The following is a 22,624-nucleotide window of genomic DNA, read 5'->3' as shown; positions in this document are numbered from 1 at the left end:
GTGCTTCCATTTACTCGCCTAGATGAGGATAACGGTAAGGCTGGCAGGCAGGCGCTTCACTACGTTCCTCGCCCAATATAATTGTGAACTTGCAGCGCTTTGCAGAGCTTCATTTTCCGTAGTAGAATGACGTAGCTGGTAGACAGCACCAGGTATTGATAAACTTATCTACGTCCAACGTGGCTGGTAGCAACTAGGTGTCTGAAGTCGCATCCGCCAGGTCGCGCAGTTTGTACGAGTCCACGCCGTCGCACATGTGTATCTTTTTCGCAGTGGTCGCACAAGGCAGTCAATGTGCGTTGGGCGAAATTCAGGGCTTCTAACTTTTGCCATCTCACAGCTGGTATGTATAAACGTGCACAGCGTATGCATCGATGTGATTGGCGAATACATGGCGATACATGACAGGCGCCCATCAATGGCGGAAGCTCAAGACAGACGACGAATGCGACGTCACGTGCAAACTTGGTGTTCTTTCCGCCAACCTAAACAAACCGCTTCCGTTCATCAAGGCTTTTGGGCTAATAGATACGGCACGGAGCTTTCAGGTTGATCAAGGAGAAGTAGCGTGTATAATTCACTTGTATAAATGTCCCGTAAACATGATAGCTGCCTTTACATAAGGAAATGCGTGGCGCGCAGTTTAGTCCACCTTTTATGAGCGCGGCAACCCGAAAATTGGAAGGCGTACCGTTTTGTCCATTTTCTACGTTCGTCGGTGGTCAGGACTACACGTGAATGAATGAATCAATATATTATTTAAAAGGTTGGCAGTGGGGCCTGGTTGTGGAAGGGCGAGTAGGCACGGTGCTCTATATCTCCCGGTGGCTGCTTGTTTCCAAAGTGAGGGACCAAAATTAAGCGACTTCTGTGTTTCACTTTAGCGACACTCTAGAAAGTAAGTTGTGAACAGTGCACTAGATTGACCGTGGCGGAACTAGTGCCAAAACGTCGTGATGTCCTTCTCCCACGTGACTGCCTCCTGGGTCATGACAGCAGGACAAGTACACTACTTCGGAAGCGTAACTGAAACTCGGTCGTAGAACAGGCAAAACAGTAAAATATTTAGGGCGCTCCAAGGCCCGCGAATATATTTTTTCGGGAATTTTGAGCCCCAGAATCTTCACTTAGCTCAAAAGACTGGAAGTCAAAGGCGTTCTGGAAGCACTCCTTAAAAGTAAAGTCAATAACTACGCCCTTGACTCAGAAAGAGCGTTGCTTCGCCTGGAGGTACAGGAGAAACATGTTATTTCTGTCGCTTTCTGTGGCAGAGGGTATTTTATGTCGGATAAAGGTCGAGCACAAACCAAGGTGTAATTGGATTTTCTTTGCGTATTGCAGGATGACTTCCACCAACTTGAGGCCAGGATAGGAGCTACAAAGGGCCAGCCTATAAGCATTCACACGCTCATCATTGCCTGTGTGACCAAGCATATACTGTCCTTTTTTTACCCTAACGGTCTTTCCGGTGATGACGCAGCTTTGTGTAAGGCGACCAGCATTCTTGACAAGCTGAAAAGCGGAATGATGGGAAGCGCGGGAATTCAGTTCTTACCGGGCCTGATCCGAAACCTGCTCAATCACATTCCTTTCTCAAGGAATGCAAAACTGGAGGGAGTCATGAAGGAATTGGATAACTTTGTTCGGTAAGCAAAATGCGCATTTTTCTAATCATTTTCAAGCCACTTCAAAATGAGTAGCTTTGTGTATTAATATGATGGAGTGTATTCAATATGCCTCGCGAAGAGGACACCGACAACCGCGGGCTCAAAGTACAAAGCTTGCCGTTCACGAACTGTTTCCCATTGGCCGGCCGCCTTTAATCAGTATTACAATTGACTGACATCTGCTGTTATAAATGGTTTACACTAAGAACAGTGTTGCGACTACGGAAGCTTAATCCTCATCCGGTGACAGATGAATGAAGATCAGACGAGACAGACAGACAGACAGACAGACAGACAGACAGACAGACAGACAGACAGACAGACAGACAGACAGACAGAGACAACAGACAGACAGACAGACAGACAGACAGACAGACAGACAGACAGACAGACAGACAGACAGACAGACAGACAGACAGACAGACAGACAGACAGACAGACAGACAGACGACAGACGACAGACAGACAGACAGGACAGGACAGACGACGAAGACAGACAGACCAGACGACAGACAGACAGACAGACAGACAGACAGACAGACAGACAGACAGACAGACAGACAGACAGACAGACAGACAGACAGACAGACAGACAGACAGACAGACAGACAGACAGACAGACAGACAGACAGACAGACAGACAGCAGACAGACAGACAGACGACAGAAGACAGACAGACAGACAGAAGACAGACAGACAGACAGACAGACAGACAGACAGACAGACAGACAGACAGACAGACAGACAGACAGACAGACAGACAGACAGACAGACAGACAGACAGACGACAGACAGACAGACAGACAGACAGACAGACAGACAGACAGAAGACAGACAGACAGACAGACAGACAGACAGACAGAAGACAGACAGACAGACAGACAGACAGACAGACAGACAGACAGACAGACAGACAGACAGACAGACAGACAGACAGACAGACAGACAGACAGACAGACAGACAGACAGACAGACAGACAGACAGACAGACAGACAGACAGACAGACAGACAGACAGACAGACAGACAGACAGACAGACAGACAGACAGACAGACATGAACTTTATTTGGTCCTGAGGAACTACGTGGGGACCCCTTGTGGGAAGTCCGTAGTAATCGCTGGCCGCGTCCACGTAGGGGCAGGGAGACCGTGGTCCTCCGCCCTTTCGCAGGCCCTCTGGACAGCCTGGAGTTGGACTGAGAGTACGCTGCTTTAAGGGCATTGTCCCAGTCTGCTTCTTTCTTTAACGGTGCGTTACGTAACGCAGGGCATTGCCAGAACATGTGAGCCAATGTGCAGAAATGCACACCACAATCTGGACAGTGTGGTTCTATATTTGGGGCGATGCGACTTAGAAAGCCCCTCGAAGGATAGGACCCCGTTTGGAGCATTCTAAATGAGGACGATTGAGACCTGTTAAGCTTAGGATGAGGTAGTGGAAAACTCATCCGCTCTAACTGGTAGTGAGAAACTATTTCGTGGAAAGTAAGTAATGGGTCGCTGTGCTTAATTTCGTCCGGCCCCCCAAAAGCTTCCATACTGCCTCGGCGGGTAAGATCTCGCGCACGGTTATGAGCAAGCTCATTGGGGTTTGGAAGATTTATAAGAATATTCGGATCCCTGCTGAGCACGAGGTCGCGGGATCGAATCCCGGCCACGGCGGCCGCATTTCGATGGGGGCGAAATGCGAAAACACCCGTGTACTTAGATTTAGGTGCACGTTAAAGAACCCCAGGTGGTCCAAATTTCCGGAGACCCCCACTACGGCGTGCCTCATAATCAGAACTGGTTCTGGCACGTAAAACCCCATAAATTAATTTTTTAAGAATATTCGGACCCATGTGGGCTGGAAACCACGTAATGGAGTGAAAACCAGTAAACATCCTATTTCTGAGGATGGCCGCCGCCTCTCGGGATATGGAACCCGATGCAAAGGCGCGTATGGCCGCACAAGAGTCTGTGTATATATTGGGACGCACAAGGTCACTCATTGCCAAAGCTATGACTATCTGTTCTACAACATCGATGGAGATATGACGGAAAGAAGCCACGTTGATGAGTGTAGCGTTCGTATCAACTACTGTCGAAACAAAGTTGCTGGTCTGTCCATATCGAGCCGCATCTACGAATGCTGTCAAGCTTGGGCTATGTGCGACTGTCTTTAAAATAGCCCAATATTATACTGTGGGTGAACATTCCTAGGAAAAGGACTAACAGCGAATGACTCCCGTATTGTTTCCGAGAGTGATTCTTCATGGTCGTTAATCAGGCTTGGAGCTCGATCAGTTTACTGCGTCTAGTAAAAGTCTGCCGGCTTTGGATGTAGATAGCATGACAATTTGTGCTGTTCTTTGGGCCGGCATCCCCTCCGAGATGGTATTATACATGCCCAGATGCATAAGCTTCTCCGTACTAGTGGTTACTGGTAATCCCAGTACTCGTTTAATGCTCTTGCGCATGAGCGTGTCTATTTTATTCTTTTCTGTCTTAGTCCAATTTAGGGCAGATGCCACATAAATAATGTGACTCATCAGGAACGCGTGATATATCCTGAGAAGATTGTCCTCTCTGAGTTCCCCTTTTCGTTTCGAGACTCTTGAGATGAGCCGGATCATACTCTCCGTTTTGGACGTGATGTGGGCGATTGTCTTTGCTTTACACCCTCCGGCGTCCAGTAACAGGCCCAATATCCTGATCGAGTTGACTCGAGCAAGAGCCTGACCATCCTTCGTGTGTAAGGCAATAGGTATCTGTTTCATCAGAACTAAACCCCTAACGCCCTGTCTCGCCGGCCTGCACTAAGACGAGCACTAATATTTTTTACCTCCAAACTCGGATCCCACGATATCTCTTTCAAGTAGTTTTTCGCCGTGTGGTGAATTTTAGATATAAAAACAATGCGGCGAAAGGATTTTCCTACGCTTATGTATTATATTCCCGATTTCAATGGTAAATTTACTAAACATCAAAGAATGGCGTGAAGCGTCAAGCGTCAACAATTCCTTATTATGTCCACCGTTAAAGAAATAGCTTCCTGCTGGCTCCAGCTGCAGCTCTCGTATAAGATTAAGCAAGAAAAATGGGTAACAATGAAACGGACACTTGAAATTATTACATGTAAGCGGACGGAGTAAACCTACTTTTCGCTATATGTTATTTGGGCGACGTTGGTGCCTTTCAGTAGCGCCAGCTACTCCGTCTCATAATTAATGAACACGCTCTAAAATTGGAACAGAATTGGCACAGAACAAAAGAAAGGCAGAAGACCGAAAAAAAAAACATTTCCAGCAATGTTGCCCCCGTCCAGAAATTTTTGCGAGGTCACAAGTCATCGCTTTTCCAATGTATTGGTCGCTCATACACCTAAGGTTTCTTGGCCTAAGGGCCTTTGGTGCAGTGTCATTACATTGCACATCAATTGGCGTCTTTCCGCATCATGTGGCGGGTATTCTGGTAGACTTACAGCCTCATCCACATGACCATAAGGGTATGAGGACTCTCAGTGTGACAAGTGTTATGCAGAAAGTAATAAGGGAAGGATTTCATAGATTACGAAAATGCATTTGATTCAGTAGAGATACCAGCAGCAACAGAGGCGTTGCGTAAAGAAGGAGTAGGGAGGCATACGTGAATCTTCGTAAATATCTACAAAGATTCCACAGCTACAGCGGTTCTCCACAAGAAAAGTAGAAAATTACCTATCAAGAAAGAGGTCAGACAAGGAGACACAATCTCTCCCATGCAATTCACTGCATGCTTAGAAGAAGTACTCAAGCTCTTCGACTGGCAAGGCTTAGCAGTGAGAATCTACGGCGAATATCTCAGCGACATTCTGTTGCAGATGACATTGGCCAGTTCAACAGCAATGGGGACGAATTACAACAAATGATTGAGGACCCTAACCAAGAAAGTGTAAGAGTTGGGTTGATAATAATATTCAGAAGACAGAGGTAATGTTCAATTGCATGGCAAGGAAACAAGAATTCAGGATTGCCAGTCAGCCTCTAGAGTATGCAAAGGAGTACGCTTATGTAGGTCAATAATCAGACAAGGAAATTCACAGAAGAATAAAATTGGGTTATTTCTTATTTATTTAACAATACTGTAGGCCTTTTCACAGGCCCCAACAGAAAGTGGATTGTAAAAATGCATATGAGCATGGGAAAAACAGGAAAAAAAAGCAAGAAAAGCAAGAAAAGAAAACTGCCATACACCGGCGCTGCATTCAACACCACAAGACAATTTCTTTGTTTCTCATGAATACAGGAATAACAAAATGTGCTGAAAACAATTGCAATATGAGTCGTATAACAATATTGCAGTTATCGGGGCTCAATAAAATACCCCTCTTCAGCACATTGCACTATTTACACTTCAAATCATAAGGCAGCATACAATCACACGTGCACCACGGTCCAAGCATCCAACCGACTCATTTCATTACATTGTAAAGTACGCGCTCAAATACTTTCATGCGCAACCAAAATATGGCTCCAATTGTGAGACAAAGCCATCCATAGAATCTGATTCTACAGTTTCCTTTGGCAACGCATTCCAGATTTCGATGGTCGCAGTGTTTCGGATGCTGCCTGATGTGTTTATTATGACAGATTCTATAGGGGAGTGTCGATGCGGTGGCTGCACGTAATCTCGCGTATTTATATTAATGTTCTCATGACGTAGCATAAAAAGAAATTTCATTACAGCCACACGACGCCGACAAATAAGGGTATACGCAGTGCTGTTTGGATTCTAAGAGCACATATGCTTTCGCGTCGATAATACTTAGAGTATATAAATCGCAACGATTTATTTGGATACTATCTAACATCTGTGCGAGTTCTTTCTAGTACGGGTTCCACAATATGCTACCATACTCAAGAATTGGCCTTACTAAAGTTTTATATGCTGCTGGTTTCACATATTATGGTGCTGCCGTTATTTTTCTTCACAAGAAACCAAAATTAAGTGTTCGGAAGGCATTTGTACATGTGTTATCAATATGGGTATTCCATTTTAGCGCACTTGTAAAGGTTATGCCTAAATATTTTACTGTGTCACTGTGTGTTAAATCGTTACCCATTATTGTATAATTGAAACCAAAGATCGCTTTTCTATCAGTTATGGTCATATATTGTGTTTTCTTAAGATCAATTTCCATTCCCCACATGTCACACTAGAGGGCTGTATTGCTTAGTCTAGTATTTAGTCTAAGCTGGTCATCGATTCCTTCCACGCATGTTTAAATTACCAAGTCATCGGCAAAGAGCCGCAATTTCACTCCATTTTCTTCGCAACCAGTGATGTCATTACCGTATATGAGAAATAATACTGGTCCCAATACAGACGCCTGTGGTACGCCTGAAAAAACTTCGATTTCGTCGCAATCATAATTATTTATGGTAACATACTGAGTTCGATTTGACAGATAGGCTGCTATCCATTCTACTAGATTGTGTTCAATTGCGATAGACTTTATTTTCTCCATTAACTTACAGTGCACGACGCGATGATAACCCTTCGAAAAATCAATAAATATGGTAATAGCTTGAAATTTGGAGTTAATTATTGATGCGGAGTGATGTGTTATGTCTAATAATTGTGTAATAGTTTACAGCCTTTTCTAAAACCGTGTCGCATAAAATATAATACGTAATTTTCTTCCAGGTAGGTCCATGACGGCTTTACTTCCTAGGTGTTCCATTAAGTCACAACAGCAACTTGTTAGTGATATTAGTCGATATGTTTCCACGTGTAATTTATTGCCTTCTTTATGAATGGGGATTACTTTGGCGCATAGTCAAGCCTCGGGTAGAGAGGCTGTACTCAGCGATTCGGAAAATATAATCAGCAAAGGGAGACAGCTGTTACACGTATCATTTCAAAAATACATTTGATATATGTATTATCGGGCCCTGGCCACCTTCTTGGTGTCTATTTGCAAAAGAAAGTTTAAAATGCCTGACTCTGCCATCGTAACTTCGCCCATCCGTGCGTCAGCGACTGCCGCGGGCGCACTCAAAGTCTGCAAGCGCGTCAAAACGGTTTGGAAATAGCTTTAAATGTATTTGCTACAATGCGCATGTTTTCTATGACCAAACCTGCCACTTCTATTTTACTGCTCACGCATTCTGGCTTCCACAAGTAGCGCCAAAACGTCGGCGTTTGATTCATTATGAAATTTGTTAACTTATTTGAAAAGAAATCGCCTTTTGCACCTTTTATTTCTAATTTCAATTTGCATGTGAGCGCTCTTATCCCCGCAGAATTTATCCCTTTACTTCGACGTCTTTTTAGTTTCCGTTTTTGGTAACTTATGCTCCTCGTGATCCGCGGTGTTTTCCGCTCACTTCTTTTTAATTTTGTAGGTGTGAAAATTTGCAGTGCATTATAGCCTCTTTTAGTTTTATCCAAAAGTCATTAATGCCTCCGCAGGATTGAGCTGAGAAACTATCGAAGATTTCTTCTAAGTAGTCAATAACAGTGTCACCATTAGCTCGGCTATAGTCCTTGAAAGCTATTCGAAATTGTTTTGTCTTACACCCAGCGCTCATACTCAGACTAAAAATTGTAAGAACCAGCATCTTATGATCTAAAGTCCCTTCTTCAATACCTATATATAGTGTTATAGACTGCGATACTAAAACAAGATCAAGTACTGAAACGGCATTTCCTTGGACACGCGTAGGTTGTATAACAATCTGTGATAAAGAAAAACTAAACATTATATCAAACAGGCACTCGCAGTTTTTGCCCCTCTGTTGCCGATAGTTGACTTATTCCAGTCTATCCCAGCTAGATTAAAATCCTCAGTTAATAACAGCTTTGTACGGCTATTTATTTTAGCTGTGTGGGTAATCATGCACTTTCAAAAGGTAATATTCCTCGGGTGCTCCAGGGTGTCTGTAAATAGCACCTATTAACAATGATGTATTATCAAACTGAATTGTGCACCAAGCACTTTCATGGTTCGCTATTCCAGGCTCTTCTTGAAATGTTAAGCCACTTTTTATCATAATAGCTATGCCGCCTCCGTGGCCGTCACGTTCTGTGCGCATCAATAAATATGAGGCAGGTGCAATTTCAGCATCATGTATATGTGCATGTAGCCATGTTTCGGTAATTATTACAATATCTCGACAATACAGTATGATTATCTCTTCTAATTTATCAATTTTATTAACGTCACTTCGAGCATTCAGGCACAAAATCGAAAGCGGCGCAGAAATTTGTTGTGTCTTGTTCCCTTGTCATTTCTTTCTGCGTTCTTTCGCGCTACCCTGCGCCGATGACGACACGTGTTGATCACCTAAGGTAGGTGCAAAGTTCTGGGTTATTTCGACTTTGGTGCGTTTATCAGGATCCCACGTGTAAATTCGTCCGTTGAGTCCAAGTTTATCAAGTGATAGTTAAGCGTTTGTACCGTTTGTCTGTTCAACAGCCGGTGAACGCCATAAGTTAGATCGGATTTGACTTGTTATTTTTGAGAAATCTCCAGATACTGATATCTGTGTGCCCTTGAGTTTTTTACAGCACGAAAGAATTTAGTTTTTTTCCTGCAATCGAAAAGTCGAAGAACGAATGGGCATGGGCGTGGACCATAACGATTGCCAATGCTATGAATTCTTTCAATAGAATTAACTTCAAGGCCGAGTATATCCTTGAATATACCTTCTTTTATCTTGTTTTCTAGTGTTTTGGCTTCCTCGTATGAGTCCTCAGTAACGCCATAAATTACTAAGTTATTTCGGCGTTTGAGTTTGAGTGCATACGGGTTTGAGTGCATACGGCAGGCATTGCCAAATCCTGACTGAGAGCTTACCTCTATCGTTAAAAAGAGAAGTGTACAATCATTGCATTCGGTGTGAACTTATGATGCAGAAACTTGGAGGTTAACAAAGAAGCTCGGAAACAAGAACCGCACAAAGAGCGATGGAACGAAAAATGTTAGGCCTAACGTTCAGAGACAGGACGAGAGTGGTGTGGATCAGACAGATAACTGGGATAGCCGATATTCTACGCATTTGCGTAGGATTACTAACCGGTGGACCATTAGAGTTACAGAATGGGTTCGAAGAAAAGGGAAGCGCAGTCGAGGATGGCAGAAAACCAGGTGGGGTGATGAAGTTAGGCAATGTGCAGGCGCAAGTCGGGATAAGCTAGCGCAAGACAGGGGTAATTCGACGTCGCAGGGAGAGGCCTTCGTCCTCCAGTGGACGTCAAATTAGGATGATAATGATGAATAAGGGAAACATTATAGACCAGCCAACAGTTGTGCAAGAGGACGCGTTTCTGCGATGGTGGCAACTGCGTTTCCAGGCCCGGAGTTAGAGTAAGACAGAGGGATGCCACACGTGGTTTAAAAAGGCGAAAGCCTTAGATGGCTCATCAGTCGAAAATTGGACCATCCGGAAAATGCAATGGCACCAGAATTAATGGCACCAAATTTATAGTGCCACCATGAATGGTCAAACTGACTACCTTTTGTGGGAGTCGAACCAACTACCTCTGATGTTAATGAAGGCAAAGTTAATTAAGGCACAGTTACTTAAGATAAAGTTAATTGAGGCGCTCGACCCGATGACGTTTGGTGGGAGAAAACAAGTAATTAGAAGTAGCAAACACATGTGAATGAGAACGCCAAGTAATTTATTGAATGTCTCGTGAGCGCGCAGGCGCTTTGGAGACATTCTTTAGGGCATGCTAAGCGACTGTCAATTTTTTTGTAGTAGAAGTATGCGACGCCTAAACTTAGCGATAAAGCAAAGCAGCAGCAGGAAGAGCACGAAAAAGTTGGCGCAGTTTCACCTGAAAGGCGAAGCATCAATTGCGATAGCAAATTTGTAGAGAGCTATACGGAGTAGTGATATTAGCTTTATCAGCTGTATAAACTTGGACATGCAGCAGCACCGGCAACACGCAGAACTGTTGTCGACGCCGTCGGCGTTTTGCCCGCGTTCGCTCAAAATGCGTGCAGGCGTTGGTGACTGTTGCCGGAGCCTCTGATATAAATAGGCACTTGGTGCCGCAGCTAAACGTCGCCTCCCTTCCCTCCCCCTCCCCCCCCCCTCCCCCACGGCCTCTCGCGCGTCGGAAGAAGGCGCGTTTGCTCTACGTATAGACCTTTTCACAAACCGACGTTTGAGCAGCGCCATTTGCCGACGCGGGCGACGTCTAGCGTCAGAACATGTTATGCCGCCGGTTTGGACTGTGCGCCTTACGAGAGAGCAGGCCGGCCGCACTTCGGTTGTGTGATCTTCGCCGCGCATTATTTCGATTGTTTTCTTCCGTTTCGCTTGTCTTGTGCGGCTTGACTTGTTACATGTTTCACGTGCTCGCGTGAGCGCTCAGTGCGGTGTGCCATGGCAACAACAAGCCCAGCCAGTGCCAGTGGATGTGGTGTTTCGTCGTCGGTAGCGGCGGCAGCCGCGTCTGCTTCGTCGAGACCTGAAGTGATAATCAGCGGTATATTTCATTGCTATTGCTGGGCACATGTGACTGTATTGTCGATTGAATCTGATCACCATTAGGTTTCGCGGTTGAGGGTTGCCTCATTTAGCGAAACAGGCGCGTACGTAGCTGTCGGGCAATAGAACCAGGCGCCGGCGGCCCGACGACGCGTGTCAGTGGTTGGTAGATATGCGGTGGTTACTCCATACGCTTCCGACGCAACTGAACAGCTCAATCATGCAAAATTTATTGGATCTGGTGCGGTGCAGTGTGCTTATAACCAAATGTCAAAACATAAGCGTGGCGATCGAGCAGCGCGGGGTACCTGCAGCGAACCGACGCGCGACAGTGATCACAGATGCCAGCGCAACTGATACAGCCCAGGTGCTAGATTTTTATTTTTAGTATTTAGTAGTTATTTATTTATTCATACTGTCAATCCCAATAGGGATTATAACAGGACTTGTTATAAAGAGATATTTGTTTACCTATTTTTTACGTTTGTTTACCTGGAATGGCTTTTCTTTCGAATGTCTAAATTTGGAACAAGCTTCGCTCACGGTGAACCTTAACGTAGATCGTGCGCGAAGTTTGTATTGAAGATACGGCGTACGGAAGGAATTGTTCATGTGCGCTATCTCTGAACCGAAATAAGCCAATAATATTGAAGCGTTAGGGCCATCTCTGCTCTTTCTCTAGTTTCTGTGCAATGTCCATAATAAAGTAATGTCGAGTCTCAACAATTGTCGAATAAATACATATGCATATGAGTGTAAACCACTACTGACCGTGAGTGAAAAGCGCTTAGTGGTCAGCGAAGCGGTCACTGCACGCACGTAAGTATTTCACTTGATCGACTGTGCGAATAATTTATTTTTTTCGTTACTGTTATTCTTGCAAGCATGATGCGATTGTCCGCGCGTACCCATGCGAATACCATTTTTTTACGTTCTAACTTGCGCGGGCTCATTTAGCGCATTTCTACGCCATGCACAGTTAGCGCATTACGGTTCCCGAACTCTAGCACTGGTGCTAGGCCGCGCTGATGAGGTTGACACGTTCGTTTTTGCATTCTCTTGCTGCCCAAGCACATAGACAACGCTCAAAGATGGGTGAGCTCGATGCAGCACCACACTGTTGAAGTTATTAACTTTATGGGCAGGGCCGCGCAGGGTGCGTGTGAACGCAGAGACAATGTTTTGGTAGACACAGGGTCTGCATACATCTTCCATAGGACACGATTTTTCCAGATAGTTGCGAAGTGTATTTACCGACTAGTTCTCTCGCAGAGTGCTTCAATTTGTCTTATACCGGTGTCACACGTACGGCCACTTTTGATAGCGATCGAGAACGATCTGGATCGGAATGTTCGACCGCGATTGGCTCCCTTCCGCAGATTGAGCAAAGAAGCCAATCACGACCAAGAAATTTGACCCAGATCGGCCTCGATCACGATCAAAAGTGCACCGCGTGGCCCCCGTATTAGGCACTGGAATGAAGTCGTGTTTGAAAGAATAACAAATGTAGCCTCTGCCACTACATACGAGAAAATATTGCATCGAAGAGCTGACAATTCTCGCAACCTATTGGGAAATGTGCCGAAAAAGGTTTACCAAAATGCGTTATTTTACTGATGTGTGCATTAGTTCACATTAGACTGGGATTCTAAGTCCTCAGGTGATGCAGGAAACCGGCGAAACGTGATGAACATATCACATCGGCAGTGGTCTCGCGGAGTGCTGTGTTGTGGACACACTTAGTCCCCAAAATCGTTATTTTCCGCTGGTTGTTTGTGCACCCATAAACTGCACAGTGCTGGCCTGTAGCCTTTTGATGAGTTTATATGTCATTATTTACGAGCGTAAGTCATTCGCGACAAAAATAAACGGAAACATTGAAGGAAAGCTACCACTCCGCAATGCAAGCGCAAGGCAAGCTCACAGTCCAGACCGAACAGGCAACACTGACACATACTCTCCACGCCAGACCGTCGGAAGCGCCCTCGTGAAAACGTCTATATGGTGATACATATATAAAGAGACGCCTACTTCTGCAGCCCTTAAGCGAGCACGGCGCAGAACGCGCGTTTGTTCTCCGCCGATGCGTTCACTCCCCGTGAAAGCGCGCGCCCCTCGCGCTCTTTCACTCGCACATACAGCGTTCGGCGCGCGGCGACGATTTCATCTCCATTGACGTCATACGGAACCTCACGGCGACGGCGACGCCGACGGCAGAAATCTGCTTTTGAGTGTCCGTTTAATTGCTATCGCAATAATATATAGAACATTATTAAATAATATAAAAGTTATATTAGGACGTCATTTAAAGTGATAAGGAGATTTACTGACGGCAAGCGGCAGGCGAAAAACCAGTTCAGTCGCCAGAGAGCAACGGTCTCGGCGCCAAGAGCTCGTGATCTGAGCTCGCGCCCTACATCTATGAGAGCGCCCCACTACTGCTTGCTCCCTGTTCTTCTTCTTCACTACAATAACCCCGGCGGCGAAGGGGAGCCATCCTGGCGACTCAAGGGGACGCAAGGATGAGATGGTCGTGATGCTGCTTGAGGCGGCTGACGTGGACCGTGTCGCGACCAAGACGGCGCTTGTCCGAGGAGGGGTTGACCGGCTCAATGACATAAGTGACGGGAGACCTGCGCTCGATGACGCGGTATGGCCCGTGGTACTTGGCAGCAAACTTTGGAGTGAGGCCAGGAGAGTTGAAAGGTATTCGCAGCCATACGAGGGAGCCAACGGCAAAACTCAGCACATGCTCATCGGTGTCGCGGCGATCTTTCTGGAGAGCTTGGCTGTCGGACGTGAACGAGCGGGCCAGCTGACGACACTCCTCGGCATGCTGTGCGACGTCAGAAATTGCACTGAATTCGGAGGCGTCCGGGCGGTACGGTAAAATTGTGTCAAGCGTGGAGGATGGTTCACGGCCATATAAAAGAAAGAATGGTGAAAAGCCCGTCGTAGACTGAGTTGCGGTGTTATACGCATAAGTCACGAAGGGGAGAACGACGTCCCAATTGGAATGATCAGAATCAATGTACATCGACAGCATGTCACCGAGCGCGCGGTTGAAACGTTCCGTGAGCCCATTCGTTTGAGGATGGTAGACAGTTGATGTGCGATGAAGAATACGACAAGAGCGGAGCAGCTCTTGTATCACGGTGGACAAAAACACACGGCCTCTGTCACTCAGCAGTTCTCGTGGGGCTCCATGACGGAGTATGAAATGGCGCAATATGAAGGAAGCGACGTCACGAGCACCAGCCGCAGGGAGTGGAGCGGTTTCTGCGTATCGCGTCAGACGGTCCACCGCGACAATTATCCAGCGATTGCCAGCAACAGAGCACGGAAGCGGTCCATAAAGGTCGATTCCAATGCGTTCAAAAGGGCGGGCAGGACATGGTAAAGGCGGCAGCTGACCGGGTGCCTGGTTAAACGTCTTTCGTTGTTGACATACGGAACAAGACCGTATATATTTACGGACAAATGTGTACATCCCACGAGTAGCATTGGCGGAGCCGTTGATACGTTTTCAGCCCGCCAGCATGAGCATGTTGCGGATCAGCATGGAAGTATGCACACACATCGGCTCGCAAGTGCTTGGGTATGACCAGCAGCCATTTACGTCCGTCCTCCAGGTAGTTGCGGCGGTACAAAAGTGAATCGCGTATTGCGAAATGCTTGGCTTGTCGACGAAGGGCACGGGGTTGGCTAGCGGGTGAAGAGGCGCAGAGAACTTTCAAGAGGGACGTGATCCATGGGTCCTTGCGCTATTCCGAAGGCATGTCGGTGATGGTCAGAGCATCCAGGGAAACGTCCACCGCTGAAGGAGGTCCTGCTTCGGATTTGACGGGTGAACGAGAGAGCGCATCCGCGTCAGAATGCTTGCGCCCGGATCGGTAAACGACGCGAATGTCGAATTCTTGAATACGAAGAGCCCATCGACCGAGACGACCAGAGGGATCTTTGAGGGAAGCCAGCCAGCAGAGGGCATGATGGTCGGTTACAACGTCGAAAGGCCTGCCGTACAAATAGGGGCGGAATTTTCCTAACGCCCATACAATCGCGAGGCACTCTTTCTCGGTGACCGAATAATTCGCTTCCGCCTTGGTGAGGGTGCGGCTTGCATAGGCCACAACATACTCAGGGAAGCCGGGCTTGCGTTGCGCGAGAACTGCACCAAGACCGATACCACTGGCGTCAGTATGTATTTCGGTTGGCGCAGCAGGGTCATAATGGCGTAGCACGGGGGGCGAAGTAAGTAGGCGGCGCAGTGTCGCAAATGCGTCGTCGCAGGCCGGTGTCCAGTGGGAAAGGTCGCTGGGGCCGGCGAGGAGCTTCGTAAGCGGTGCGATGATGGAGGCGAAATTTCGGACGAAGCGACGAAAATAGGAGGCCAAGCCGACAAAGCTTCGAAGTTCTTTGAGGGTAGAAGGCTTCGGAAACTCGGCAACAGCACGTACTTTTTCCGGGTCAGGGAGAATGCCATCTTTGAAGACGACGTGGCCGAGGATGGTTAGCCGGCGAGCCCCAAAGTGACATTTCTTCAGGTTGAGTTGAAGGCGTGCGTTTGTAAGACAGCGTAGAATTGTGCGTAAACGAGAGAGATCTGTAGCGAAATCGGGAGAGAACACGACGACGTCATCCAGATAGCACAGACATATCTTCCATTTCAGACCGCGTAAAATGCCGTCCATCATCCGTTCGAATGTTGCGAAAGTCCGATAGGCATCACGGTAAATTCATACAGGCCATCCGGTGTGACGAACGCCGTCTTCGGACGATCACACGCCGCCATAGGGACCTGCCAATATCCCGATCGCAAGTCGAGGGAAGAAAAAAATTCGGCACCTTGAAGGCAATCGAGGGCGTCGTCTATTCGAGGAAGAGGATAGACGTCTTTGCGAGTAATCTTGTTGAGGCGTCGGTAGTCCACACAGAATCTAATAGAGCCATCTTTCTTTTTGACCAGTACAACAGGAGAGGACCAGGGGCTGCAAGAAGGCGTAATGACTCCTGCGCTGAAGCATGTCGTCAACCTGCTCCGTAATGACACGACGTTCCGCAGGTGACACACGGTAGGGGCGCTGTCGCAAAGGAGCGTGAGGCCCAGTGTCAATCGTGTGAACAACCGCATTAGTTCGGCCTAGTGACGCTTGCGGTAAGTCAAACGAAGTGCGGAACTCGTGTAGAAGGGCAAGAAGCTGCGTCCGTGCAGCCGGATCGAGGTCGCTGTCGATGGAACGGTGAAAAGATTCCGAGAGCACGGCGTCGGACGCAAGGTGAGGGGCCAGGGCGTTCAGCGGATGCTGAGTCTCAGGCACAGAGGGGTGAAGGGGTACGATAACAGCAGCGTCTACAGGCTGAACGTGGCCAAGCGTTTCATTTCGGTACAAAGTCTGAGGGCCTGAGTTGGGGTTGCAAACAAGTAGTCCGGTATTGTCTTGATGAAGCGCGAGGATGGCAAAAGGCAGTGACGTATTGTGGCGGCGACGAAACAAGTCAGATGGCGTGAACAGAACGGTGGCGTCGGAAAGGGCATCACAGGAAACGGGAACAATGACGGCACTCTGAGGTGGCAGGTCAATATCGGCGGTGACGACAAGCTTTCTATCCCCAGGACCGGCCACATGGGTGGAAGGCGTCTCGGGAAACACAGCGAACTCTACCTGAGCACGAGCGCAGTCGATAACAGCGTGGTTACGGGACAAAAAGTCCCACCCGAGGATCAGGTCATGGGAACACGAGGCCAGCACAAGGAAGTCAACGCTGTAGATCACGTCTTGTATGAGCACCCTGGCCGTACATGCTGCAACGGGTTGAATATATTGTGCGCTCGCAGTACGGAGAGAAAATCCTGAAGGTGGCGTCGTCACTTTACGGATAGAACGGCAAAACGTATGGCTCATTACAGAAATAGCGGCGCCGGTGTCCACAAGCGCAAGAGTTCGTACACCGTCAACAAACACTTCAATAACATTGGCGGGGGACAAGCGAGGACTTAGACAGGTTGACGACGGCGCAGCTCGTGCCTCAGAAGCTGCGGTAGTCAGTTTTCCACCTCACCAGTATTGTACCGACGACGCATAGGCGAAAGAGAACGGCGGCGCGGTGAGGGGGACGGACGAGCAGCAAAAGGTTGGGCATCGGAAGTGGGCTGGTGATCACGGGCGCATGTTTCAGGCTCTCGTTCTGGCTGCGTGCGATAGGGAGGTCGGAAGGAGTAGTCTGGATATCTCGGCGTATTCGTGGTCGCCGCGAAGCGTCGGCGACAGAATCGCGCAACATGACCCGGAATTCCGCAAGCATAGCAGATCGGGCGGTTGTCTGCAGTGCGCCAAGGATTTGCGTACTGTGGCTGCGCCCTGAAAAGCACCGTCGCTGGTGGTCGAATCGGTGGTTGAGGGGTTAGTACTGGTTGAGGACGTGGCTTCATGACGGCATCCGCATACCTCAGAGGCGCGGCAACAGGAGCCGGAGGAGCAGCAGACGGCACCACAAATAATAGCGGCGCGGTGACACCAGTCGGCTGAACGGCAGACGGCAAAGCCTCGGTGACCTGCTCCTGTATCACCTGTCGGATGGTTGGAGTCAGCCTAGGCGTAGGCACTTGCGTGGTCGGAAAAAATGAAAGCTGTCGAGCAACTTCCTCACGCACAAGCTCCTTAATCTGTGACAGGAGCGCCGTGTGGTCGCCGCCGATGGTCAACGCAGCGAGGGAATCGTCTGTTGACGTCTGCCGCCGAGCTAGGACGCGCTGCTTACGTAGTTCGTCGAAGCTCTGGCACAAGGTCACGAGTTCAGACACTGTGCGTGGGTCCTTGGCCAGCAACATCTGAAAGGCGTCGTCGTCTATGCCTTTCATGATGTGCTTTATCCTGTCTTGCTCAAGCATAGAAGGATTCACGCGCTTGCACAAGTCAATGACGTCTTCAATATAGCTCGTGAAGTTCTCGCCCTGCTGCTGCGCACGTCCGCGTAGACGCTGTTCAGCGCGAAGCTTGCGCACTGCGGGGCGACCGAACACTTCCGCGAAGCTCCTCTTGAAAGCCGTCCAATTGGCGAAGTCTGACTCATGGTTACGAAACCAGAGGTTTGCGACGTGTGTTAGGTAGAACTGGACGCTGCGTAGTTTTTTAGCGTCGTCCCACTTGTTGTGCGCGCTCACCCTTTCAAACGACGTTAGCCAATCTTCTACGTCATAGTCATCGGTGCCGCTAAAGAAAGTGGGATCGCGCTGACGCAGCGCGCTTGACACGATGACCGATGGAGCTTGGGCCGCGTCTTGCTGGGTGGCGTCATCAGGCATTGTCGGAGCAGTGGTGGGCAACGTCCGGCTTCGGAGTTCCAGGTTTGAAGGGGGTACCCAGCGCCTCCACCACTTTGATAAGGAGATTTACTGACGGCAAGCGGCAGGCGAAAAACCAGTTCAGTCGCCAGAGAGCAACGGTCTCGGTGCCAAGAGCTCGTGATCTGAGCTCGCGCCCTACATCTATGAGAGCGCCCCACTACTGCTTGCTCCCTGTTCTTCTTCTTCACTACAAAAGGGACACTAAAGAGAAACAGGAAGTTCAGCTGGAATAAAAGAGGGACCTTCAGGAATGCATGCAGTTTTTGTTGGGTGCAAAAATATGAGTTATTAGCGGAGAAATGCGTAAACAAAGCCCAAATATCTCTTCCTCAATTTCTCTCGCCCCAGATTTGGCGCTGAAGCAGTGTCGTCACAGATTTCATTGCTCTCGGCGAATCAGAATGCGCCATGATACGTCACCACTTGCGTAAACGGCCGAGGCACTGGATGCATCATGGCTGCATGCATGGTCGCTGCGTTTGCGTTTGCCGCGATGGATGCCGTTGCTGCCGCTGAACCTTGCGACGAAGAGCTCGTCAGGGAAGCAGGACTGCATTTCAACGATATTCAGTGAAACGGAGCGCGAAATGATCCTCCGTGCTCGAGCGGTAGGTGTTTCCGCGTGCGATGGCGGTGAGCCGCCGGCCGCGCCGGCGGAGAGCTTCGTTTTCGTCGACGGAAGGCGAAGCGTCCGGTCCGCCAGGCGACGATGTTCCCGACAGAACAAGCATAGAAAGTTGCGCACGTACTCGGTATGGTTATTTCGTGGCTTTATTTAATGACATTCAGCACTCACCGAGCCGCCAGTTTGCTGCTGCAGGGGCACCGGTAGGGGGTTTGATGAAGGCCGCATTGAGGTAACAGCGGCTCGAGAAAGGACTGGCCTCTGGGGCACGCCAAGATACTTTCTGAGGGCAGGATTATGCACACAATCCGAGGGCGAGAAAGCAGAGAGCACACCATCGGTTTCTCTGGCTCTTTTGCCGTTTTATCATCGGCAGAGCACTGAGCCATTGCGAACGCTGGGGAGTCGGGGCTCACCGCGCGACACCACATGAAAGGACACAATCGAGTCAACACTGCCGCTGCCACGGAGCAAGCGCCTTGGGCCATTTATACAGCCCTCAACACTACACACACGAGGCATTTTCTGGCTGTTTCCCGCGAAGTCAACGTTTTTCGAGCCACGCAACACGCAACCAAACACCGTGGAGCGGAACAGGCGCGCGCGATGATGCATTGACCAAAAACGAAACTACGAAACTATCACGACCGGATGTATCGCCATGCCATTTTTTCTTATTTAATTTTGGGCTAAACTTGTACTTCCTCGCTTGAAACGGTTTAAAAAGTTGGCAAATGCTGTTTGTGAACGTTTAAGGTGTATTTAATTTTGAGTTTCATTAACAGTGATAAATCGCTCTCGACCAATCGCGACCGGCCTGCATTTGTAATATTCGACGTCACGAACGTGTAGTGCGGGAAATTCTAAGGGGCGTCAGCACCTATCCTTCAGTTTTTCGCTATTTTCTGGCTTATTAAACATCTGTTTGCAGTAAGAAGGGTATGGCTGTGATCGTGAAAGGATAATCTATCATTTAAGCTCAACTTCCGGTTTCTCTTTAGTGTCCCTTTAAAGGAAAGGCATTCTTAAACCAGCGTGCAGCTATGTGCCAGAAGTTACGCGATTGAAGGCAAACGTCGCGACCCAACAAGTTGTAGGCACGAGCCTACAACTTTACTCAGTTTATCATTGTAATTGTAAGCAGAAGAGCCAATATGATTATACGCCCACGAAATCTGCTCTCTCAGCCTGTATTTTAATAAGGAAGTTCAATTTGAAACAGCTGCCTTTAAGCCTCTCTCACCGACAGTGAGCACCATATTAACGTGTGTTGTGGGACCATTAATTTTCAATAGATGCATGTATGACTGAACGTGACTTCATTGAAGCTGATGAAAGCCTTGATTTGGGTCCACAAGAAGAGCGGCCTTGTGGAGTACAGTATTGGCACGCCATGCATCCCGTCAGTTATGTAAACGAAATGTTTCTCAAGATAACCTACCCACATAGGCGCGTAGAAGAATGTCATGTGGGAAAGAAGGTCTCCTACAAGCGATGCCGCATTGAGCGTTAAGCGTTGGTTCGGTATACTGATACCGAAGCATAACTAAAAACTAAATCAGCTCCACAAACACTATTTGCAAACATTGGCATGGCAAAAAACTGCAAGACATTTGCAAAGTAAATTACTAGGTCCGAATAGCGAGCGGAAGTACGCATACCCCCGAAACCAACAGAAACAGCCACATTTAGGCTTCACTTTAAAATGTTTTCTTCTCTCGACATGGTTTCTTATAAATAGTTTACCATCGCTTTCTTCCAGTCTGTTGAAAAGCATCATTTGGGACTGTTAAGATGTCATAAAACCTACAGTAGGCCAAAAGCTTTAGGGTGCCAGTATGGTGTTTATTGAGATGTTTAAGATACCGATTTGGTTGCCTCGCGAATGTACTTCGAATATGCCCCACTTTAAGCACCTCTTCGAATGATTTACGTTCCTGATGCAACGTGGGCCACCTAAGATGCAATACGGCCACATGATTTAAATTGTTGCGTCATATTTTACTGCAGCTCTCTAAAGAAGTACAGCGAGCAACGCAGAAATAGTGGTAATAGCGCCCTAATCCATGGACCTAGCCGGTACACCCACGTTACGCTAAATAGAAACCTGTATTGCAGCTATTGTGCCTGATGGGGAATCTCGGCGACTTTGCAGGTGGATCAAAAACCACATCATCTCAACCGTTTGAATGCCAATCTCAGATGGAAAGATACAAACGCGTAACACATCTCAAACTACAATTGAACAATATGTTTAGCAATAAAATGCGAAACCTCTGCCATTTTCAGCGAAGCTCGCAGTTTTAGGCATAAACAAAAGAGCCTGCTGATCTCCTGCAAACGTAAAATCTAAAATCTTTTACTTGGCCTTACACATCATCGAATACCGTTGGCAAATATCAGCGATTGCTTTTAGAAAGAGGATGGTAAAACGGTACAAATTTAAAAGAATGGAGTCGTCATGAGTGAAGCAAGTTTCGCAAGTATTGCAGCATTTCAGGAATTTTGTTTGTTGTACGTATGTTGCTCAGCTTATGAACGCTGATCGAGTAAGAAAACTCAACTCTCTCATAGCGACCAGATTGAGAACTACAAGCCAAGCACGAGTGAAAACAATGGACAAGGATTCATTGCGGGGTATATGAAGAAGGTTGAAGAAGCGAGACAGGAGCCATTTCCAAAATTTCAAGGTAAACTTACGGTGTTTCGTGGGAGAAAAAATTTTGAATATGCACGAGACGTGACATATTGAGCTTTGTCATGTTTCTTGATGCACTGAATTTGTTCTCTTTATCGGTTGTTTTGCCTGCATAAAACAATTATCGACTCAAAATGCTTTTTTGTAATTATATCGTCTAAATTGATTGGACTATTGCTTAGAGTAATCGGAATAACTGATTTAGTAAATGTGTGTAATTTCCAGCACACTGACCTGGAATATTAAGCGAAACATAAAAAATAGTTATTCCTATTTTTGTCACACTAGAACGTCGTTAAAACATCAAAGTAATTTCGCAATGATTCTTAATAACCAAATAGTCATCGGTGCTTACGTGGCTCACGTAAGCACCGATGGATCGGTGGGATGGATCAGAGCTTGCGTGGCTTTTATTATAAGAAATAATAAAAGGCCACATCGTATGATCATTAGCGAACTGCTGAAGAAAGTCACAGGCCTGGGTGGCACACGCAGCAAAGTCACAGCGTAAGCTGGTGGAGCGGCTCAAGAGTAACTCCAATTTCGACACCACGCACAACAGGGTCTTCGCGGTAGTCTCTTCGCCTCGTTTTGCCGAGAACGAACTGAACTGTCCGCCCGGCGTCGACGGCGAGCTGCGGCTTCCAATGCTCTCTGCACAGCAGTCGGCTGAGCCCGATGATGCCTGGTTGTAACCGCGCACGTTGCTTTACGTTTGCAAGCCCCTTAACTAGATGGCGCCACCAATATGGCGGAGACTCGCATCTCGTCGTCTGCACCTGCATAGGGCGCGTTTATAGGGCATTTCTCCGCTACCTGATG

General features: G+C 47.6%; 1 protein-coding gene across 1 annotated transcript in view; it reads left to right on the top strand.

Moving 5' to 3' along the window:
• Positions 1-22,624, top strand: part of LOC119459121 (cytochrome P450 2C31-like) — a 58,676-nt gene that overhangs the window by 15,036 nt on the left and 21,016 nt on the right. The window contains exons 4-5 of the mRNA XM_049671147.1: positions 1,342-1,646; positions 21,679-21,794. Coding sequence (XP_049527104.1) covers positions 1,342-1,646; positions 21,679-21,794 — 421 coding nt within the window. The remainder of the gene's footprint in view (positions 1-1,341; positions 1,647-21,678; positions 21,795-22,624) is intronic.

This window comes from Dermacentor silvarum, chromosome 7, assembly GCF_013339745.2.
Source record: "Dermacentor silvarum isolate Dsil-2018 chromosome 7, BIME_Dsil_1.4, whole genome shotgun sequence".
Lineage (NCBI taxonomy): Eukaryota > Metazoa > Arthropoda > Arachnida > Ixodida > Ixodidae > Dermacentor > Dermacentor silvarum.
This window is presented reverse-complemented; position numbering and strand designations above follow the sequence as displayed.